Source organism: Hordeum vulgare, chromosome 1H (assembly GCF_904849725.1).
Source record: "Hordeum vulgare subsp. vulgare chromosome 1H, MorexV3_pseudomolecules_assembly, whole genome shotgun sequence".
Classification (NCBI taxonomy): domain Eukaryota; kingdom Viridiplantae; phylum Streptophyta; class Magnoliopsida; order Poales; family Poaceae; genus Hordeum; species Hordeum vulgare.
Genome location: NC_058518.1, coordinates 21,042,045 through 21,065,180, shown reverse-complemented (window position 1 = coordinate 21,065,180; position 23,136 = coordinate 21,042,045). Strand labels below are relative to the sequence as shown.

The 23,136-nt window shown below is 41.1% G+C and overlaps 1 protein-coding gene across 1 annotated transcript; it reads left to right on the top strand.

Annotated features, from left to right (window-relative positions):
- Positions 1–20,718: 20,718 nt before the first annotated feature.
- LOC123395731 lies at positions 20,719–21,419 on the top strand. Its single transcript, XM_045090762.1, has 2 exons — positions 20,719–20,928; positions 21,004–21,419. The coding sequence occupies exons 1-2, from the start codon at positions 20,719–20,721 to the stop codon at positions 21,217–21,219; spliced, it is 426 nt and encodes a 141-aa protein (XP_044946697.1). The 3' UTR covers positions 21,220–21,419.
- Positions 21,420–23,136: the final 1,717 nt, after the last annotated feature.

The following is a 23,136-nucleotide window of genomic DNA, read 5'->3' as shown; positions in this document are numbered from 1 at the left end:
GTGTATGATTTTTCACTGATCCAACATGCCAACTTTCTAGAAACTGTGTGGGTTTGTTGAGGACATCGCCTGCGGTGTTGTCTTAGAAACCGTTTGTAATAGGAACCCTAATAATCAGCTTGGTGTTGAACCAGTAGGAAGATCCAGAAGACTATGTAAGCAGTACCTCCACACAAATAACAAATCCTCGCAACCCAACGCGTGTAGGGATTGTCAATCCCTCATGGGTAAGATAAAATGGTAAATATATAGATTTATAGATGCAAATAAAGTAATAGAAAATAAAATGCAGCAAGGTATTTTTGGGTTTTTGATAATATAGATCTGAAAATAAAAGAGAAAATAAATTGGAAACATGAATAGCAAAATAGATCTTGCAAATATATGATGAGAAATAGACCCGGGGGCGTAGGTTTCACTAGTGGCTTCTCTCGAGAAAGTAGCATGCGGTGGGTAAACAAATTACTGTTGGGCACTTGATAGAAGAGCGAATAATTATGACAATATCCAATACAATGATCATGTTAATAGGAATCACATCCAAGACAAGTAGACCGACTCATGCGTGCATCTACTACTATTAGTCCACACATCGACCGCTATCCAGAATGCATCTAGTGTATTATGTTCATGGAGAAACAGAATAATGCTTTAAGAATGATGACATGATGTACACAATATCTATTCATGTAGGAATAGACCCCATCGTTCTATCCTGAATAGCAACGATACATGCGTGTCATGTCTCCTTCTCTCACTGAGATTGAACACCGCAAAATCGAACCCATCACAAAGCACCTCTTCCCATTGCAAGATAAAAAGATTAAGTTGGCCAAACAAAACCCAAATATCGGAAAAGAAATACGAGGCTGCAATAATCAAGTATGGATATAATTTCAAAGATCTAATCATAAACTCACAATTCATCGGATCCCAACAAACACATCGCAAAATAAAGAGTTACACCAAATAGATCTCCAAGAAACCATTGTATTGAAAAGCAAAACGGAGAAAGCCATCTAGCTACTGCCTACGGACTCGTAGGTCTGATATGAACTACTCACGCATCATCGGAGGAGCACCAATGAGGAAGATGACCCCTCCGTGGTCGTGCGCCCCTCCGACAGGGTGCTCGAACGGGCTCTAGATTAGATCTTGTGGCTTCTGGAAGTTGCGGCGGCTGAAACAATTTTTTGCGGTTTTTGGAATATGTGGGTATTTATAGAATCAACACGCGGTGGAGGACGTGCCCGAGGCCCCCACTACCCACCAGGGCGCACCCTGGTGCCTAGTGGGTCACTTGGGCCTCCCCTGGTGAGCTTCCTTGGTTCTCATGTTTCCTTCTAGTCCAAAAAAATCTCCAAAAAGTTTCGTGGCATTTGGACTTCATCTGATATTGATTTTCTGCGAGGGAAAAAAGCAAAAAAATTGGCACTGGTACTAGGCACTATGTCAATAGGTTAGTCCTTAAAAATTATATAAAGTTGCTATAAAATGATTGTAAAACATCCAAGAATGATAATATAACAGCATCGAACAATAAAAAATTATAGATATGTTGGAGACGTAATAGCATCCCCAAGCTTAATTCCTGCTCATCCTCGAGTAGGTAAATGATAAAAGAAATTTTTTGATGTGGAATGTTGCCTAACATGTTCATCATATTCTTTTCTTTATATCATGGACATATGGACCTGTAGATGAATCAAAGCAAGAGTCTATAATTTGACGTGAAAACTTTAATACTCAAGCATATCAACAAGAAACCAAGTCTTTCAAAATAACAACGCTAAAGAACGCTATCCCTAGCCCATCATGCTCAATCGTTGATCAATTCATGCAACACACCTAAATATTAGCTACATCCGATGCTCAAGTATGATAAGAGTGTTCCGTAGTTGGTGCTTTATAAGAGAAGATGGATATTCAAATAAAAATAAAAATTGCATAAAGTAAATAGATAGGCCCTTCGTAGAGGGAAGCATAGATTCGTAGCAGTGCGAGAGCTCAAAGCGAAGAAATTGAGAGATAAAATATTTTGGGTGGCATGCTTTTCCTGTCAACAAAAACAACTAAGAGTTCTCAATATCTTCCATGCTAAGAAAATCATAGGCGGTTCCCAAACAAAAAATAAAGTTTATTCTTTTTTCCACCATTCTTTCACACTCCACTGCTAGCCGCATCCATGGGTACCGTCCATACCAACAGTTTTCAAGGAATTTTTTATTTGACAACATAAAATAAATTTCTTTGCATTTTGGATTTGGGCATCCCTATTACCGCCATACTTTCGTTCAATGACAGGTGAATAAACACTCATCTTACGAATAACCTATTTAATATGGAAGATACCGATCACCCCTTGCCTCTTCATGAGCGGTATGGGGACACAAAATAAAAGTTTATTCTGAATATTAGAGTTGGCGCATACAAATTTCCTTAGAACGACACTGAAATACCGCATATAGGTAGGTATGACGGACTCATTTGGCACAACTTTGGGTTTAGGATTTGGATGCACAAGCAACATTCCCGCTTAGTACAAGTGAAGGCCATCAAATAGATTGAGAAGCGCCCAACCAAGGAACGAAAACCATCATAAGCAAACATTAAGCGTAATTGACACTGAATAATGCAACACAAGTAGATTGTAATTTCATAGCATAATTATTGACTTAATGTGCATGCATAGGAAATCCTAAACCATAACAACAATATTCTTACTAAAGCATAATTACTCATCAATACAACTCACATATCACTAGCTTCATATCGCAAAACTATTGCAAAGAATCAAGTTTAACATCCAATGATATTCATGACAGTTTTTATTATATCTCCCCTGGACATCTATCACTTTGGGACCGATTTCACTTAAAGCAAATTGCCATTGCAAATAACAAGCTCTCAAGACAATGATCATGTATATAGGCATGACGTCCACGACAAGTAGATCGACTCCTGCCTGCATCTACTACTATTATCCACACATCGACAGCTATCCATCATGCGTCTAGTGTATTAAGTTCAAAAAGAAACATAGTAATGCTTTAAGAATGATGACATGATGTAGACAAGATCTATTCACGTAGGAATAGACCCCATCGTTTTATCCTTAATAGCAACGATACATGCGTGTCATGTCTCCTTATGTCACTCAGATTGAGCACCAGATCGAACCCATCACAAAGCACCTCTTCCCATTGCAAGATAAAAAGATCAAGTTGGCCAAACAAAACCAAATACCGAAGAAGAAATACGAGGCTATAATAATCAAGTATGGCTATAATTTCATAGGATCATAAACTCACAGTTCATCGGATCCCAACAAGCACGCCGCAAAATAAAGAGTTACATCAAATAGATCTCCAAGAGACAATTGTATTGAGAAGCAAAACGAGAGAGAAAGCCATCTAGCTACTACCTACGAACCCGTAGGTGTGATATGAACTACTCGCGAATCATCAGAGGAGAACCAATGAGGACGATGAACCCCTCCGTGGTCGTGTTCCCCTCTGGTAGGGCATCGGAACAGGCTCTAGATTGGAGCTCGCGGCTTCTGAAACTTGCGGCAGCTGAAACGATTTTTCATCGACTCCTCTAGGGTTTCTGGAATGTCTGGGTATTTACAGAGTCAAGAGTTGGTGGAGGAGATGCCCCGAGGCCGCCACTACCCACCAGGGCACGCCCTGGTGCCTAGTGGGCCACGTGGGCCTCCCTGGTGAGCTTCCTTGTCTGTCCCGTTTTCTTCTGGTCCAAAAAAACTCCAAAAGGTTCCGTGGCATTTGTACTTCATTTGTTATTGAGTTTCTGTGAAGGAAAAAACAAGAAAAAAACAGCAGCTCGCACTCGACACTATGTCAATAAGTTAGTCCCAAAAAATAATATAAAGTTCCTATAAAATGATTGTAAAACATCCAAGAATGATAATATAATAACATGGAACAATCAGAAATTATAGATGCGTTGGAGACGTATCAATCTATTCTTCATTGTGCAGACAAACATCTTGTTGTTTTTCCTAGCTAGTTTCTTTATCTTAACAACCTTTCTGAGTTTCTTCATTTTACTGATATTCAAGGACACCTCATTTCCTCACATGCAAAAAGGGTCAAACAATGGGTCTAAACCTCTTACAGTAAGACCTACATGCCAAACCACCTGGTCGAACCCTGTTGGCTTGTGCCTCCCTCGGGCACCATGTCGCGTTGATTCTTCTTCCCAAAATTCTCATATATTCCAAAAAAAAATATCTCCGTAAATTTTTATCACATTTGGACTTCGTTTGATATGGAATTTCTACGAAACAAAAAACACAAAAAAATAGGAACTCGCACTAGGCACGGGTAAGTAAGTTAGTCCCAAAGAATAATATAAAAAGTTTCCAAGAGTATGTGAAAGTGGTAGAATATTGGCATGAATACTTTATAAATTATCGATACGTTGGAGACTTATCGGCATCCCCAAGCTTAATTCCTGCACGTCTTTGAGTAGGTAAATGATAAAAGAAATAATTTATAAAGTAAAAAATCAATGGTTACTCAAATTGGAAACATTGGCATTTGTCGATCTGGTAACATGGACATTTAACAGCATTGTAACACTGACATTTCTCAAATTTCGCAGGAACAAAATCATTATTACGGTGCAATTTTCCGTAGGAACAAAAACATACATTTCATTCATAGATTAAGCAGTGGTCTTTGTACAAAACATTCAACTCGACAGCTGAACCGAACAAAGTTTTCCCCAATTGTTGCCAACCATGTACTAAAATAGCTAGTACAACTATGTATACTAGCTAATTTAAAGTACATGGTATAGTTCAACCATATCTATAGTTAGATGAGCTGAACAAAATAACCCCTAAATACTACTATGGAGGGGCTTTGTACTACTTCCAGCAGCCACTCCTCTACTGAGCACGTTCAGTAAGAGGCAGAGGAGGAGGAGTCTACCGACGAGCTGGAGGAGTCGAATTCGTCGGTTGCCATTGATGCCCTCCATCGCTCCTGACACGCCTCCTCAAAGCGGCAGGACTCGGCGTAGATATCCTCATTCCGCACCATAGATGCGGCGTTGAAACTTGGATCTGTGTTGGGTTTTCCGTGAAGAGGAATGGGTAATCACAGCACAATGCGGGTAAGTGTTTCCCTCGATTAAGTAACCAAGGTTTATCAAACCAATAGGAATATAAATCCTCAACCGTCTTCAGCGTCTGCACACAAAAGAGCAAACAACTTGCACCCAACACCAGGCAAGAGGGTTGACTATCTCCTTGATCTCGTTATTTGCAAGCAAATGAGGTGTGTAAATAATTGTAGATAGTTGTAACTTGCAAAATAAAATAAACGACAAATAATAAAAATGAGGAAATTATAAGTTTTCTGAATATATAGAGGTCCAATCATAAGTGCATACGATCCAAGTACAGAAAGTGTGTTAGCGTATGCCTCTCCCTCATTGCATATGATAAGTATCTATCATGTTAAAAAATTGCCTATGGACAATCTTTCTCTTGCTTTACACAAAAAGCTTTCTACTAAACACCTAAGTAATTTAATATTTATGAGAACAACACCTAACTTTTATTTCCACGTTCTTTATTACCTTGCAAACCTATCTATTTCACCTACCAAGTACTTCTAGTTTATTTCCCGCAAAATAGTTTCATATTTGTTCTAGGTAAAGTAAGCGTTAGCGTGCGTAGAGTTGTATCGGTGGTCGATAGAACTTTAAAGAATATTAATTCTACCTTTAGCTACTCGTTGGGTTCGATGATCTTACTTATTAAAAAGGGCTACAAATGATCCCCTACACTTGTAGGTTAAAACCATCACGTTCATCTAGCACTACTACCTCGCCACTAGGCCTTGCGAGCATTTCGCCAGGTTTGTCAACAACCCCGACTACAGGTTCGCAATGATGGACATCACCAACGATCTAAAGGTGACCAAGACTTCGGGATTGTCCTGCTAGAAGCTTCTAAACATCCCAGGTCAGTACAGGGTCTAGGCAGCGAGAAGAAGAAGCAGAAGCACACCTTGGTTGACCTCGCCGCGGCCATCATCGACCCCTACTACAAAGACATGAAGGCTGAGTGTGACAAGGACAAGTTTGTTTGGCACAAGGCCTGGGTGAACGAACTGAATGAAGAACACATCAAGTATGTGGCCAAGGAATACAAGATGTACAAGACGATCGTTGACATGAGGAAGTGCCTCCTTCCTGCAGATGGCGAGGGATAGCCACAAGCAGAGCAGTTGCAGCAAGCATCGTCAAAAGAACAATATGATTTGGTTATCATCTACTTCTTGTGGACTTATATTAAGGAATGTACATGTGTTGTGTTGTCACTTATGTAATTGGATATTTAAGTTGGCTATGCAACAATGTTGGTGTTCTATAGACACAACATATAGATGTTGTGAAAACAGAGCAAACCACATCTCATACAATTGTTCAGCAACAACTGGCTGCCCACAACACACACAACTTCTCAGGATGAATCATTTGGTTATTCTTGGTCTTCCCGCACAATTCTAATGAATGAACTATTTGCTGAGTATCATACACACCTTATTATGCTAACTCATTTGCTTTCTGTTGGATCAGCGCAAACAATTTATCTGAGTGAACTATATGTCGTACTTTGCACACATATGTAATTTGTTAACCGTTTGTGTCATCTCTGCTAATCGCAAACAGTTCCTAAGAACCAATAGTATGCCATGTATCGCACACACATCTCTTTTCTGAATCGTATTTGATGGATCAGCCATCGCACACAGTTCGTGTCATTGGTGACAGAGCTTGAACTACATCGTTTGCGATTGATGGAGCGCACACAGTTTCGTCGAACGGTGTTTGATTGATGTGTCGTCTTTGGACCGTCCTGTAGTAGTGATGCTTCTTCTCGCTGTCGGAGTGCCTAGATGACACAGAGTCATCGCGCACTTTCGTCGAAGCCATGGCAGTGGTGCAAGATTAGAGAGAAAAACAATGAAGGCAAGGAGGCGAAGAATTAGAGGAGTAAGAAGGAGGCATAAGATGAAGGTTTTGGAGCAGAACGTGGAGGGGGAAGAATGATATGGAGCACAAGGTTTTTACGACCAAGGTTGTGGGAGGAGTCATTTGGTTAGAGGTAGTGCCCGATCCCTGCTATCCCTGGGAGTAGGTGAACGTTCCTTTTCATGCGACTCGAGGCAATATGGCACAGACTGAGGCGACACCTACTTCGTCGTCCCCAACGAACGACCCTTGCACCTGTCTCGCCTCTTCAAGGCCATCACTTCAAAACAGGGTCGGAGGATACTGTCAGCAATATGTGAAATAGGGTCCCCCGAAAATTCTAGAATGAATGGACTCATTACCATTACACATAATTAACATGGGCCCAGGGCACAACGCCAAGGGCCAGGCCTTGTGGCTCCCTGGAGTACAAGGCCTGATCTAACTTAGGCAGGGGCAATCATGCATTGCTCCGATCCCGCTCAAGCACCCAGTCTCTACAACATCAAACATCAACGAAGAGAAATCAATGGCTAAGGGGAGTGTTCGTGGTCCACCCTTGAGCACCTTCAATCCCCGCGATCGTCAGCTCTGCTCTGATGGCCCCTTCAGGGGGTGCCAACTGCCAAGGTCTACACACGCATTTAATGTGATGCCAACAAGCATGTAGTGGCACACGGCCCTTAGGGCTGATGATGATGAATTCATATTCCGTTTCACGTCACCCGAGATGTTAAGACGTGTCGCTTGTCAAGATGATAGGCTATCACCTACTTTCTGAACTTGGCTGCATCAACGACGTTGCATCTTCACCAACTACCTTCCCCTGATAGTGGGGCCCAATGAACAGTTCATGGTAAGGTGGCACACGTCTACAGGAATCACCCTCACCTAGTCACATGTTGTTTACTCGTGCTAGGACGCGCCGACGAACCGGCGCAGGTTGCAAAAGGAGTGTTGGATAAGCTCAATATGTCTCGTGCTTAAGCAAGCCTTCATGGTCCCCCAGCCCTATATAAGGGGAGCACCAAGGGCATGCAAAGGGTTGGGCAATTTGAAGGGAGGGGGAGGGAGGGACGGGGGAGGGAGCGAGGGAGGCAGTCAATGGCTAAGGGGAGTGCTCGTGGTCCACCCTTGAGCACCTTCAATCCCCGCGATCGTCAGCTCAAATATGATGGTCCCTCGTGGGGGTGCCAACTGCCAAGGTGTACACAGGCATTTAATGCGAAGCCGGCGAGCCTGTAGTGGCCCACGGCCCTTAGGGGTGATGATGACGAATTCATATTCCGTTTCACATCACCCAAGATGGTAAGACATGTCGCTTGTCAAGATGATAGTCTATCACCTACGTTTTGAAGTTGGCCGCATCAACGACGTTGCATCTTCACCAATTACCTTCCTCGGATAGTGGGGCCCGATGAACAGTTCATGGTAAGGTGGCACACGACTCGTACTAGGACGCGCCGACGAGCCGGCGTGGGTTGCAAAAGTGGTGTTGGATAAGCTCAATACTTCTCGTGGTTAAGCAAGCCTTCGTGGTCCCCCAGCCCTATATAAGGGGAGCACCAAGGGCATGCAAAGGGTTGGACAATTTGGAGGGAGGGAGGGAGCCAGGGAGGCAGTCAATGGCTAAGGGGAGGGCGCGTGGTCCACCCTTGAGCACCTTCAATCCCAACGATCATCAGCTCTGCTCTGATGGACCCTTTAGGGGGTGCCAACTGCCAAGGTGTACACACGCATTTAATGCAAACCCGGCGAGCCTGTAGTGGCCCACGGACCTTAGGGGTGATAATGATGAATTCATATTCCGTTTCACATCACCCAAGATGGTAAAACATGTCGCTTGTCAAGATGATAGGCTATCACCTACTTTTTGAACTTGGTCGCCTCAACGACGTTGCATCTTCACCAACTACCTTCCCCGGATAGTGGGGCCCAATGAATAGTTCATGGTAAGGTGTCACACGTCTATAAGAATCACCCTCATCTGTTGTTTAGTCATGCTAGGACGCGCCGACGAGCCGGTGTGGGTTGCAAAAGGGGTTGGATAAGCTCAATACGTCTCATGCTTAAGCAAGCCTCCGCGGTCCCCTGGCCCTATATAAGGGGAGCACCAAGGGCATGCAAAGGGTTGGACAATTTGGAGGGAGGGAGGGAGGGAGCGAGGGAGGAAGGGAGGGAGGGAGGGAGGGAGAGAGAGAGAGAGAGAGAACATAGGAACGAAGGTTTCTCCAGTGTACGTGAGTAAACAACCTTTTCTCGCTTGCTCATAGGAACGAAGGTTTCTCCAGTGTTGTAGCCTCCTCGATGAACAAAAAAGGGGTTATCTCTCATCCCCGATATCGATGATATCACCGTCTACAGTGCGAAACATTTTTCACATACATCTTGAACATTTCTCACTTGCTCATAGGAACGAAGGTTTCTCCAGTGTTGTAGCCTCCTCGATGAACAAAAAGGGGTTATCTCTCATCCCAAATATCAATGATATCACCGTCTACAATGCGAAACATTTTTCAGATACATCTCGAACATTTCTTGAAATTACATGATGAACATTCATTCAAATACACGTCGAATTATTTTAATGAATGTTGCACATTTTTCTTATACATGTAGAACATTTTTTATTATACACGTAGAGGATTTTTCAATTATGATAAAAAAATTGAATACATTTAAACATTTTAGGAATGCATCTGGAATAATATTTTAACCATATGAACATTTTATAAAACTTGCGAGAACAACTTTTTATACTTCATGAACATCTTTTAAATGAGTGATTTTTTTAATATGATGGCTGCTTTTTTGGATGATATGGTCATCATATATAATTTTTGAACAGTTCTGACATTGCAAGAACATTTTATAATGCGACTTAAGATTTATTAAAAATTAAAATAAAGTATTTTATAAGGAAAACACTATGATTCCGCCGACGGATCACACTCAGTGCGTCCGCCGCCTCCTGCATCCAACACGTGTCTATATGTACTTTTCGCCTCACGCTCATAACCATGGCTGACGTTCAGGCGTGCACGCGCGCGGCGAGGAGTTTTCCCAACTTGGTCTGTGTTTCAAAAAATTAAAATACATATCTTTTGTTGTAAAAGTTTTGCAACAAAAGCAGCCTGGCCTATGTTGCAAAAGTTTTCTGCAACATGACTTTTGTTGCAAAAGTTTCTGCAACACGATCCTTGTTGCAAAAAATATTGTATAACAAGTTCTATTGCAAAAAAAAATCTACGGACGTTTTCGCAACATGCTCTCTGTTGCAAAAAAAATTGCAACATAATCTATGTTGCAAAAGACCTGTCAGTCATTTTTTAACTCGTCAGGCGGACGCGTAGCAGCGTGCTTGTTTCTGCAACTGGAACGTTGTTTCAGGATTTTATTTGTTTGGGCAGAGACAGATTGGACGGTGCATGCGTGTATATCGGATGGTTAAAAGGATGGTAGATGATTACTACAAATTCACCGGTAGACGCCTAGCAGTCCCCATTTTATAAATATAAACAAAATATAAGTAAAGTATTTTTACGTTGCACTGGTTCGGTGGGGCTATTCCTATTTGATGCACGTGTGCGTCCAGGAGCTGTGGTTTCGCTCAAGGGAGTCAGCACTTGGCCCGGCCAATTTATGGATTTTTTGTGCCGTTTCTCCTCGCTGCTGTTTCCTTCACTCAGTTTTTCGGTGTATTTTTTCGTTTTTCTTCTGCAGTTTTTTGCTAACAGTTATACGTTTGTATATAAAAAATGTTGACCATGTTTCTAAAAATTGTTAAACTTTTATTCAGAAACTGCTAAATGCATATGAAAAGTGTTGACTGTGTATTAAAAAATGTAGAAGATGTATTTTAAAATTATTAAATGTGTATAGAAAAAGTGGTGACCATGTAGTATTACAAGTGTTACCCGTGTCCTAGAAAAATGAGTTAGGTATATACAAAAAGTGTATATCAAAATAAGTAAAACAGATGAAAAACGAGAAAAAAGACAAAACCGATGAAAAAACAAAGAAATGGAAAAAAGGGGAAAACTGAGAAATAAATGAAGATAACAGAGGAAAAACAAGAAAATATAGGAAAAGAAAAAAAAGTGAAACACGAAAAGAAACGAAGAAAAACCGATGAAACGCTGCCTATTTTTCTCTAAATTGGCCGTGCCCTTCAATTTATGACGAACCGGACACTAATTAAGTACTCCCTCCGTAAACTAATATAAGAACATTTAGAACACTACTTTAGTAATCTAAACGCTCTTATATTAAAATACAGAGAGAGTAGTTAAGAGTGTTGCCTACCATTCAGGAGACCTGGGATCGAAGCCTTTTTATTTTTTATTTATATTTTACTAGTTAGCATGCACGTGCAATACACGTCTAAAATAACAAACGATATGTCAAACATCAGAAATCCTAACAAAGTATATGATAAATTTATTGAAAGTTTCAAATTTTACATGTAATGGATAACAGCTAATTCCTTACTCTTACAAGTGATTGGAATTACCAATCTTCATGAATCAACATGCCTCTTGAATCCATATCAAACATCCTCTATATATGTTTCATTTACAACATATGAATAAAGTGCAGCCTTATTGCCCTTCTCACTGTTCTGGAGGATTGGAAGTTTAAAATCACTTTCCAAGCACAGAATTGTAGTGAAGCTTTGTTGAACCTTCTCGCTGTGGCCGGTAGGAAGACAAGTTTTTGTAGTGGCAAAATAAAGCAAACAAATCAAGACTTCGTTAAACAAGAAGCCATGCTAAGTCTGAGCTATACATCCTCTCACACTCCATAACCTCTTGTTAAATATACATTTTAATATCATATTATCCTTCCAGTCAAACAAATTCACAATCATGATATGCACGTTCATTCTAAAAATGGATTGACCCAACCGTACAAAAAATAAATAAAGGATTCATACAAGGAATCAAAAATGATAGATATTGCATAAGGAAACCCAACGAAGACTATTACTCATTGAAGATTTAGAAACAATTGAAAGGATGTTCGAGCCATCTTACCAATTTGTCAGTTATATTTTATTGAAAGGATGTTCGAGCCATCTTACCAATTTGCCAGTTATATTTTACACCAAGAAAAAGGATAAGACAGCTGAGACAACACTAATAGATGTAAGGCACTAAGAAAGCAGCTAGATAAATATGCAAATATACCAAAAAATTAGCATGAGTGTGAAAAGACATAGGGCCACTAAAATTTGAGATGATCCAAGAGTAATATATTTGTCAGTGATTATTGATACTGACATATGTATTCCGGTGCGGGAGTTGGGCCAATCCCTCGCCGCCGTTGTTCCTTGCCCGCCGAGAGAGGACCATGGCCCCGATCGAGGGCCGCTTCCCCGTCGCCACTTCAGAGAAACTGGGAAGAATAAGGGCCTCTAAAAGTGTGAAGTTCCTGGTTACTTTTTTCTTGATTTCTGATGACATATTTAAGAAAGTTCTCTCCACATTGATGGATTCCTTACCATAATTCGCAAGAAAATTCATTCCTAATGATTCTACAAATGCCTGAAATTAACCATAGATATTTTAGTAACAGCAATATGAAATTATGAATAAGGTATGAAAAATATATCCCACCGTTTAAGATTTCTCATTTCCTTTTCAGCCTAGGTTTTAACCATTTTCCGGGGATTATGCTTGCAGTAACTATATCTAGAACGATAATCTCCTTGAACATATCTGTCTCTATCCATGCAATAAAAAAATGTCATTCAAACCATTTTAGAACAATTATTTTAACAAGTGCGAAAAGGATAGAGCATATCACATGACACAGTACTGCAATATGTTTCAACAAGAATCTATAGGGAGCAACAAACAAGTGTAAAGAATCGAATCTTACTTAAAGACAAGGACAGAGGTTTTATAAAATTTGATTGCTAGTTCCTGGCCATCTATTTTTGTTGCATGATAGACATTTGTAAGCATCTGTAAACATTCCAGTGATTACAAGGACAATGAGCCATGCTTTAAAATCCGCAACCATTCTTGAATCCCATAAATCTATGGTACCATCCATCAACAGGAAGAACATAAGTCAAATGATATGAAAAAAAGGAGGCGAAAGTGGGCTTTCCTTGCTGCTGTAGATTGGTGTAGGTTCAGAGGACAATTGTTGTTGGGGCGTGCAGAATTTTCAGTGAAGGGATCTCGACATGCTCCTCTCTTGCATTGGCAACCTCCTCCAGTCCAGATGCGATCCCAACCTAGTGCTGAGCCGCCGCAGCCAACGTCGTCTCCTCTTCTGCAGCAGCAATTTCTTGTGGTCACGCGAGGCAAGGCAAGGCGCTCAAAAGGCTGCATCATTTGGGTCAACATGAGTTGATGAGAAATCCAGAACTATTCACAAAACAAAAGGTTGCCTGAACAATCTGAACAAAAAGTTGCCTGAACATATCTCTCCCGTGCTCCGCCTACACGTCAAACTCGTCGTCGGCGCCTCTCCCCCTTTCTCCCCTTCCTACGGCTTCCTCCTCCCCCTCGCAGATCTCGTCGTTCCCTGCCACGCCGCCGGCCTCCCCGGAGAGCCGGAGGGGCCTGCACCTACGCCTGCCCGACGGACGGCACGACACGGCTCCTCCTCCCTCCCCTGCCCCGACCGGCAGCGGCACGCTCTGTCAATCCTCGGTGAGCGCCCCCGCTCGATCCGATTCGCGGGCTCCGTCGCCTGCCTGCCTGCCTGCTTGTTGTGGTGCTGACGCGGCAGCGGGGCTGATACTGATTCTGTTGCCGCGCGCAGGGTCCGTTCGAGGACGCAGGCGCTTGTGTGACCGAGTGCGCGCGCGGAGGGCCAGGGCCGGAGTCGACATGAAGGGCGTGGAGCCGCCGTCGCCGCTGTCCCTTCCTTTGTGGTGGGCGCCGGGAGGATGCGCGGCGAGCGGGGGGAGTAGGCGCGGCGAGCGGGGGAGGAGGCGCGCGGGCGGCGCGGCGCGGCGAGCGGGGGAGGAGGCGCATGGGCGGCGCGGCGCGAGCGGGGCCGAGCGGCGCGAGCAGGCCAGCGGCGCGGCCAACGGCGCGAGCGGGGGGAGCGGGGCCGAGCGGCGCGAGCAGGCCAGCGGCGCGGCACGGCGAGCGGGGGGAGCTGGGGCGAGCGGCGGCGGCGACGATGGCGGCTGGCTGGCCAGGAATTGGGGCGGATCTCGGGCACCCACCACGGCTTGTAGTTGGTTGGCGGAGTATGTTCAGCCAATTGTAATTGCTAAGTCCACCCAGCAGACGGTGGATTAACGAGGGCTGTTAGATTAAGATCTGTGGGATTAATCGTGGGATGCTGATTGGTTTTTTTTTGTGAGATGTTTGTAGTGTAATTTTTGTTTGATTGTTTAATAGTACTGGTATAGAAGTGACCCGTTACAACGCTTCAACGAGATATGTTGCCGTCTCACTAAAAGAGAGATATAAACTCAGAGGTCGTTCTGCCTCACATGGCCAGAGTTAGACGCAGCCGGTGCTTATTGCGTCCAAGAGGCGGCCGTACCACAAGCATCCCCGATTAGGCCGGTTCATGTAGCATCCAGCATTCCTGGTCCTGTAACGGGCTGTTTGTTTACCCTGCAATATTTATAGTTTTGAAAGTATAATTTTTCTAAAAGTGGTCAACCTTCTCAGAAAATGTGAACATGTTTTCACAATTCAATTTTTAAATGCAAACAGTTTTTGAAAGCTTGCGACCTTTTTGAAATGCAAACATTTTCTTCAAAAAGTACATATTTTTTCCAAACTAAATTATTGTATTCAAATTTGATTTTTTTGGAAACTCAAACTTTATAAATCATTTTTGTTTTATAAGATTATTTTTAACTTATGTTGTTTGATACACGTTAAGGATTTTTCAATTATGATAAATATTTTGAATACGTTTAAACATGTTAGGAATGCATCTGAAATAATATTTTAACCATATGAACATTTTATAAAACTTGCGAGAACAAAGTTCTTATACTGCATGAACATCTTTTAAATGAGTGAATAAAATTTAATATGATGACTGCTTTTTTGGATGATATGGACATTATATGTAATTTTCGAACAGTTTTAGCATTACAAGAGCCTTTTATAATGCGACTTAAACTTTATTAAAAAATAAAATAAAATATTTTTACATTGCACTGGTTCGGTGGAGCACTGGGCCGGTCCATTTATGGGTTTTTTGTGCCGTTTCTCTTCGCTCCTGTTTCCTTCACTCAGTTTTTCGGTGTTTGTTTTACGTTTTTCTTCTGCAGTTTTTTGCTAACAGTTTTTGACTTTTTTTGTCTGGTTACCTTTTTTTCTTTTTTTCGTTCCTTTTTTACTTTCAGTTCTTCTTCTACGTTTACTTTTTCTATTTTTTTTGTTTTCTGTTTTTTTTCGTTTTCTTTTTTTATTGCGTATTATACAAAAGGTTCACCATGTACTACAGAAATGTTCATCGTATTAGTAAGAAAATTCATGATTTAATGTAAAACTAGTTCACCTTTGCAGTAAAAAAAGTTCATAGTGTAACACAAAAATGTTCATTGTATATTCTGAAATTGGTCAACGTATTTTTCACTAATTATTCAGTGTGTATTTAAAAATTGTTCAACGCATATATTAACTTTTTTGAGAAATGTTCATCGTATATTAAGAAAGCTTCATTGTGTATTAGTTCATGATGTATTATTTATTTTTTCAACATATATTAAGAAAATGTTCAATGGATATTACAAATGTTTAGTGTATGTTTTTTGAAATTTTTCAAAAGAGTTATCTAAACAACCGTGCCTGATATTTAACACTAGAACTCACTGTCATGATCGGTTAGTAGCAATAGTTGAAGAGCGGGTTGTCGCGAGTTCGAGACCATTTGCCCTGGCTTCAGTGAAGGCTCCACCATTTGCCGCCCCCACCTGTGGGCGGCAAATAGGAGCACTCGTTTTGCGGAAATCCTCACAGATAGCGTGAGATGGACCAGCCCAGCCATGCGCGAGGCCATTCCATGGTTTTTCTGAGGGGTTTTTTTTTCACGTTGTTCGTTTTCGTTTATGTAGTTTATTTCTTTTATGATACTTACAAATATTCTAAATGAATATATTGCAAACTTTATTTTACATAAAACATTAAACATTTGAAAGAAGTTAAAATTGTATGGGTAAAATGTTTCTCTAGTATACAAAAACTTTTTACAAATATAAAATGTGTATAATTTCTTTACCATGTAGTTAAAAAATGTTAACCCTAACATTTGAAACATGAATTTGAAAAATATTATGTGTGTATAGAAAAGATGTTGACCATTTTTCGAAAAAATGTTAAACTTTTATTTAAAAATGCTAAATGTATATGAAAAATGTTGACTGTGTATTGAAAAAATGTAGAACATGTATTTTAAAAATATTAAATGTGTGTAGAGAAAGTGTTGATCATGTAGTATTACAAATGTTACACGGGTCTTAGAAAAATGGTTTAGGTATATACAAAAAGTATGTATCAAAAAAACCAATGAATAACGAGAAAGAAAAAAAAGCCGATGAAAAAACAAAGAAATGGAAAAAGGAAAAACTGAGAAATAAATAAGGAAAACAAGAAATATAGGAAAACAAAAAAAGTAAAAAACATGGAAAGAAACGAAGAAAAACCGATGCAACACTTGCAATTTTCCACTAAATTAGGTCGTGCCCTGAAATTTATGACGAACCGGGAACTAGTTAAGTGGTTAAGAGTGTTGCCTACCATTCAGGAGACCTGGGACCGAAACCTTTTTCTTCTCTATTTATCTTTTGAGCAACCCGTTAGAACGCTTCAACGAGATATGTTGTCGTCTCGCTAAAAGAAAGATATAAACATAGACACGGCCAGAGCTAGATGCATCTGGTGTTTAATGCGTCCAAGAGGCAGTCGTACCACACGCATCCCCCGATTAGACCGGTTCATGCAGTGTCCAGCATTCCGGGTCCGGTAACAAGCCGTTTGTGACGGCTTATTTTTTTTAATATTAATTATTATTAGTTTTTTTACCTTGGAATATATATATTTTTGAAATTATGATTTTTTTTAAAGTCGTGAACCTTTTCAAAAAATGTGAACACGTTCTGATAAATTCAATTTTTTAAATGCAAACAGTTTTTCAAAAGCTTGCGACCTTTTGGAAATGCAAACATTTTCTTCAGAAAGTACATATTTTTTCAAAACGTAATTATTGTCTCCAAATTTGAATTTTTTGGAAGCTAAACATTTTAATTCATTTTTAGAAGATTTAAGTTTTTTTACTTATTTCTTTTTCAAACTAGCAATAGTTTTGAAAATTTTAAAATAATTAAAAATAATAAATAATATCTACTTTGGGACATTGTATAAAATATGCAAAAAGAATTAATTCTGCCAACATTCCTTAAATGTCGATGATTTATTATAAATTTAAACATTGTTTAAAATAACGAATATTTTTATTTTTCTTAAAATTACGAAATTTAAATATGTAAACTTTATATAAACCTTGAAAGAGAAAATAGCAAACAAAAGAACCAAAAGGTTGACAAAACTGGTCTGCAAGTTCCTGAAACCAGGCGTATTTATATCACGCGTTCTCTCCTCCTGTCTGCCAAAAGGCCGAAGAGACGGCGATTCCTATTTGACGTGGGTGTGCATCCAGTACCTGTAAGCTTCGCTGAACGGAGTCAGTACTTGGGCTGGGCCACGTACGTATTTCCTGTGCCGTTTCTTTTCGCTGCTGTTCCCTTCACTGTTTTTTTCCGGGTCTTTTCTTACGTGTTTCTTATGCGATTTTTGGCTTCCAGTTTTTGACTGTTTTACATTTTTTTCCTGTTTTGGTTGCATTTTTTTCCTTTCTGTTCTACTTTTATGGTTTTTTATTTTCTGTTTATTTTTCTGTCTTCTCCTTTCTATTGCGTATTATACAAAAGGTTCACTGTTTACTACAAAAAATTTCATCGTGTTAATAAAAATGTTCAGCATGTAATGTAAAAATAGTTCACTTTGCAGTAAAAAAATGTTAATCATGTATTACAGAAATGTTCATCGTATGTTATGCAACTTTTCAACGTATTTTTTACTAAATGTTCAATGCATATTTGAAAACTGTTCAACACATATATTCACATTTTTTTCAAAAATGTTCATTGTATATTAAAAAAGGTTCATTCTGTATTTGTTCGTCGTTTATTGTTTAAATTGTTCAGCACTTATTAAGAAAATGTTAAATAGATGTTACAAATGTTCAGTATATGTTTTTCGATATTAATTAACACTAAAACTCACTAGCTCGATCGGTTAGCACCACTCGTTCACTAGAGGGTTGTTGCGAGTTCGAGGTCTCAATCTTTTTTTTTTAGTTTTTTAGGTGTTCGAGGTCTCTATCGTTCATAATTGTTTTTGTTATTTCTTTACTTATCTGGAGCTCGGTTTCCTCCTAATGGACGGTCCATTTCTCCTGCCTTCAGCTAAGGCTCCACCATTTGTCGCCTACGGGCGGCATGTAGGAGCTCTGCAAAGCGACCTCTTCGGCTTCTTACTCTGTAAACTGGCGCCTGCAGCACACTCCCTCTGTTTAAACTGGGTCAGCTCATCTATCTGCTTTTTTCTGTTTAAAACAAAAAAAAAGGTGCTCCCGCAAGAGTTCGAACTCTCATATCTGTTATTTTTACCACATGAGTTCAAACTGCACTAACCACTACGACACTTGATTGTTAGTAAATACTTATTTCCATTTTTGTATTTCTACGTATAGAAAATGCCCTTTATGTTTCATAGCTTTTTTTGTTTACCTGTTTCTCTTTTGTTTTATTTTTATATGTTTTTAAATGCGTGAACTTGCTTAAATAGATTATTCTTTCGGTTGAACATCTTTTTTCAAATTCAATGAACATTTTTATTTCGATGTTTTTTCAAATTGGAATGAATGTTTTTCAAATTTGATGAACTTTTCCAAATTTGATTTTTTTTCTATTTCGATATTTTTTTCAAATCCAATCAACTTTTGTTTCAAATTTGATGATCTTTTTTTTCACTCGATGTACTTCTTCCGCTTTTGATGAACTTTTTTTCAAAATCAATGAACTTTTTTACATTTTTTTGAACTTCTTTAAAAATCGACAAACATTTTTCAAAATCAGTGAACCGTTTTCTACTGTTCTTGCACCGTGGTGCATGTTTCAACCTTCTCTGCTTCTATCCCGTCCTTTACAACATATCTTGTGTTGTGACTATGACATTGGCCATGTTGCAATTTTTGGATGAGTTCCCACACACACATCACACAACTCACGCGACCCTTGTATTCTGCAAAATGGGCCATGTTGCAATCATAGGCTGAGCTTCCACACTGCAATATAACGTACCTCGCGTCGCAATAGGGCATGTTATGCGATTGCAACATTACATGTACTGTAAAATCCAAATGAGCTCTCACAAGGACATTTGTGAGGCGGGGTCATGTTGCAAAATCCGTCTGAGCTCCCACAAGGACATGTGTCGGGCGCTCGGCGGCGGATGGCACAATGCGGTTGAGCGCTTAGCCTTTTCCTAAATTAATTTCCCTTCTAATAATATTATCATAGTAGATGAACATTGTATATATCTACTAAAGTACGAGAAATTCATTTTGGCTCATAGGTGTAGATGCACCAATTGTCTAAATAAACATTTTAAAATGTAAAAAAAAGAGAAAAACCCCTGCATGTGCATCCGGACATTATATATTCATGCACAAAGTTTCGGTGAGAAAGAAAACATTTTGTGGCTTATGTAAAAAAAATACATTTTTAATGCTTAATTATAACTATCGAGAATAGTTCTCTACACGTGGTGGTAGCTGGACATGGTTCCATTTTTTACTTCTAATTTTGATAAATCATTTTGGACCATGAAAAATAACGTTTTAACAAGAATAATGTTATTTTTATGACGTAGGAGCAGCCAGGCAAGCAACAAAGCACCTGTGTGAAGATGGCAAGCAAAAAGACAGAGAGAAGGAAGGAAAAAAAATATTTGTATACAACGAAAAGACATTGGTGTCAAAACTGGCAAACAAAAAGGCAAAAAAAAGGTGATAAAAAATCATTTCAATACAACATAGAGGCACTTGTGCCAATGCCATAAAAATTCGACACCTCATATATATATAAAAAGGAATGTTATGCCAAGCTGCCACCATGCATAAGAAACCACCTCTCTTATAATTATTCATGAGACATTTTGTATCTTTTTTATACTCCCTCTGTTCTAAAATAAGTGTCTCAACTTTGTATTAGCTCTAGTATAAAGTTGTACTAAGATTGAGACAGTTATTTTGGGACGAAGGGAGTACATGTTACAAAAAATGTTTTTTTCTTTGTAAAATTTTATGTGCCAACAAAGAATGCCCGGTACTGTTTGGAATATTTTAACATTTTATAATGTGTTTATATATATATATATATATATATATATATATATATATATATATATATATATATATATATATGCTTCGAAATAAACAGAGAGTTTGAGACACGCGTTGCAGCTATGTTACATCCAGATTTAGGTAAACACATCCATAATTAGCCCGCGGAGGCCGGGTGCCGCCCTAGCATGCATGCAGAGGATAAAATGGATCCATCCATGGAGCTCGCCGGCCGGACGTCCCTCGTTCTGTCCAATTAATTAGTATACTACTACGCGCGTTTCCGTTCGATCGACGGCGCGGGGATCGATGAAGGCGACCGGCAGCAAGGCGCACCTGACGTGTAACCTGGCGCCCAGCCGCGGCGGCGGCGGCGGCGGCGACGACGGCCCGGCGCAGCCGCAGACGGCCACGTGCTGCACGGCGCTGCAGCGGGGCTTCGCGGCGGACGGGAAGCCGACGCAGACGCGGTTCGCCCCGGTGAGGACGCCCGGCTCGGCGGCCTTGACGCTGGACGACGCCGACGACGTCGGCGCCATAGAGGAGGAGGAGGGGCCGGAGGAGGGGGATGGGCAGCATCAGCAGCAGCAGAAGCAGCCGAAGCAGCCGACGACGCCGACGAAGAGGGCGGCGGCGGCGACCAAGACGATGATCAAGAAGATGGTGCGCAAGTGCAAGTCGTCGGTGGCGGACGTGGACGTGGCGCGGCTCGGCGACGGGGCCTCGCCGACGCCGCGTCTCCGGCGCAGCGGCGCCATCCGCCGGGACTGGAGCTTCGAGGACCTCCGCGGCGGCAACAACGCCGCCTAGCTTTGATCCGATTGGCCTGAATCCATGCTCATAGTATGTACGTACACGTGTCAGGTGATCGAAACTCGAAGGTTGGTCATGGTAAAGAAGGTTGCCCGTTCGGTTTGCAACAATTTTCACTGCGTGGGGGGTAGTGTGGCTCGTGTATAGTGCAAGGTAACTGTTCTCTGCGGTGCAATGTACATATGAATGTTATTCATTGTTGGCAAATAATCGTCCAATCTTTCACTCTAAAGCATAGCCAACTTGCTTGGGACCAATACTGGTGGTGGTTGTTATTGGTGATGGTGGTGATGGAACCCAAAACAAGACAAATCGAAGACATATCCTTTGGGTTTTCTGGCACCAATATCTCGATGAACGCTACCTTTGTCTCGCGTCTAGGCCAATGACATAGTCGACCATTGGTTTGCCAAAGGAGCATGCTCTTTGTCGATCGTTTGCATTGACGAACACAATCTTGGTCGATCTCAAAAGATCTAGACAATCATCTTTGACATATTTATAAGGGGCTCATCCAAGGCTTGACCCGACGTAGATCTAGTTAGAGCAACTGCGACGCCGTCGATCCATTACCTCGGTGCACATGTTTGGGTCTGGTGGACAGAAAAATTGATCCAACGCGTCAACCAAACGGACTCGCGTCCGCTTTTCTTCCGCTTGTCGACCCATTTTCGGTCCATTTTTAAGTTTGATTTGCGTCGGCGCGAACACGAGAGGACGCATGCAGCGCCCGCCTACTTCTCCCCTTGGCCCGTTAGTTGGTGTCAAATTGATCATCCTCTCCCACCCATATCGACAACAAACCCTGACCCGCCTCCGCCGCATCGTCGTCATCGCCCATTTGTTGGTGCCGACACACCTCCCCCCAACGCCGCCACCACCGTCTCACCCCCGGGACTTCTCCAGGCCAGCCACCTGGTCCAAGGGAGGCGCGCGTCTCTTCGTCGGCCAGTTCCTTAGACGACGCCAACAAGTTGTTCGACAATTTGCCAAGGTACAAAATGAACTCCACCGACGAGTTTTTTTTTCATAATTTCCTTTACGACTTCGGCGATTCCTCGCCAGGTGATGAGGAGGAGATCTTGGCTGCTGTGTTGGTCCATCGCCACATTAATAGCCAGCAGTCGTTGTTCTGTGGCTCTATCTCGGGATACCTTTCGGCGCCGTCATTTCATTCTTTGGAAGGACTACTTTGACACAAGCAACCCGTTGTTCAAACGTTAGAAGTTTCGGCGACGTTCCATATGGCTAGGCATGTTTTCAACCATATTAGAGAGGGGGTGGTCGGATACGATAACTATTTCGAGTGCAAAGAGGACGCCCTTGAAAAGATTGGCTTCTCATCTTATCAGAAATGCATTGCAGCCATGTAGATTCTTGCATACGGAGTGCTCGACGGTCTCATTGAAGAGTACGTTCGTATAAGCGAGTCTACATGCCTATAGTCCATGTACATGTTCTGCAAGGCTGTGATTGTTGTGTTTGGCCCTGAGTACTTGAGAGAGCTGACTCCTCAATATACAACCCGCTTGTTGACGATGAATGCCAGCAGGGGCTTTCTAGGGATGCTTGGCAGCATAGACTGCATTGCACTGGAAGTGGAAGAACTGCCTACTGCTTGGCAAGGACAATATAAGGACCAGTGGCGAAGGCAGGAATATTTTTCAAGTGTGGCGGAATTTATGAACAAAAAAACATATATAATGTAACTATGCAAGAGCTCGCAACAATGCTATCTATGTATAACTTTATGTTCAGAAAATACAACCGAAATGCAGAAGTTTCGTATTGACACTAAAAATATACATCTCACTAGATGGAGTTTCTTCTTATTCAATGAAAATTACATGGATGACCAATCACAAATTTATCGCCTATATTAACTACGCGAACATAAAGGATATCTGTAAATTA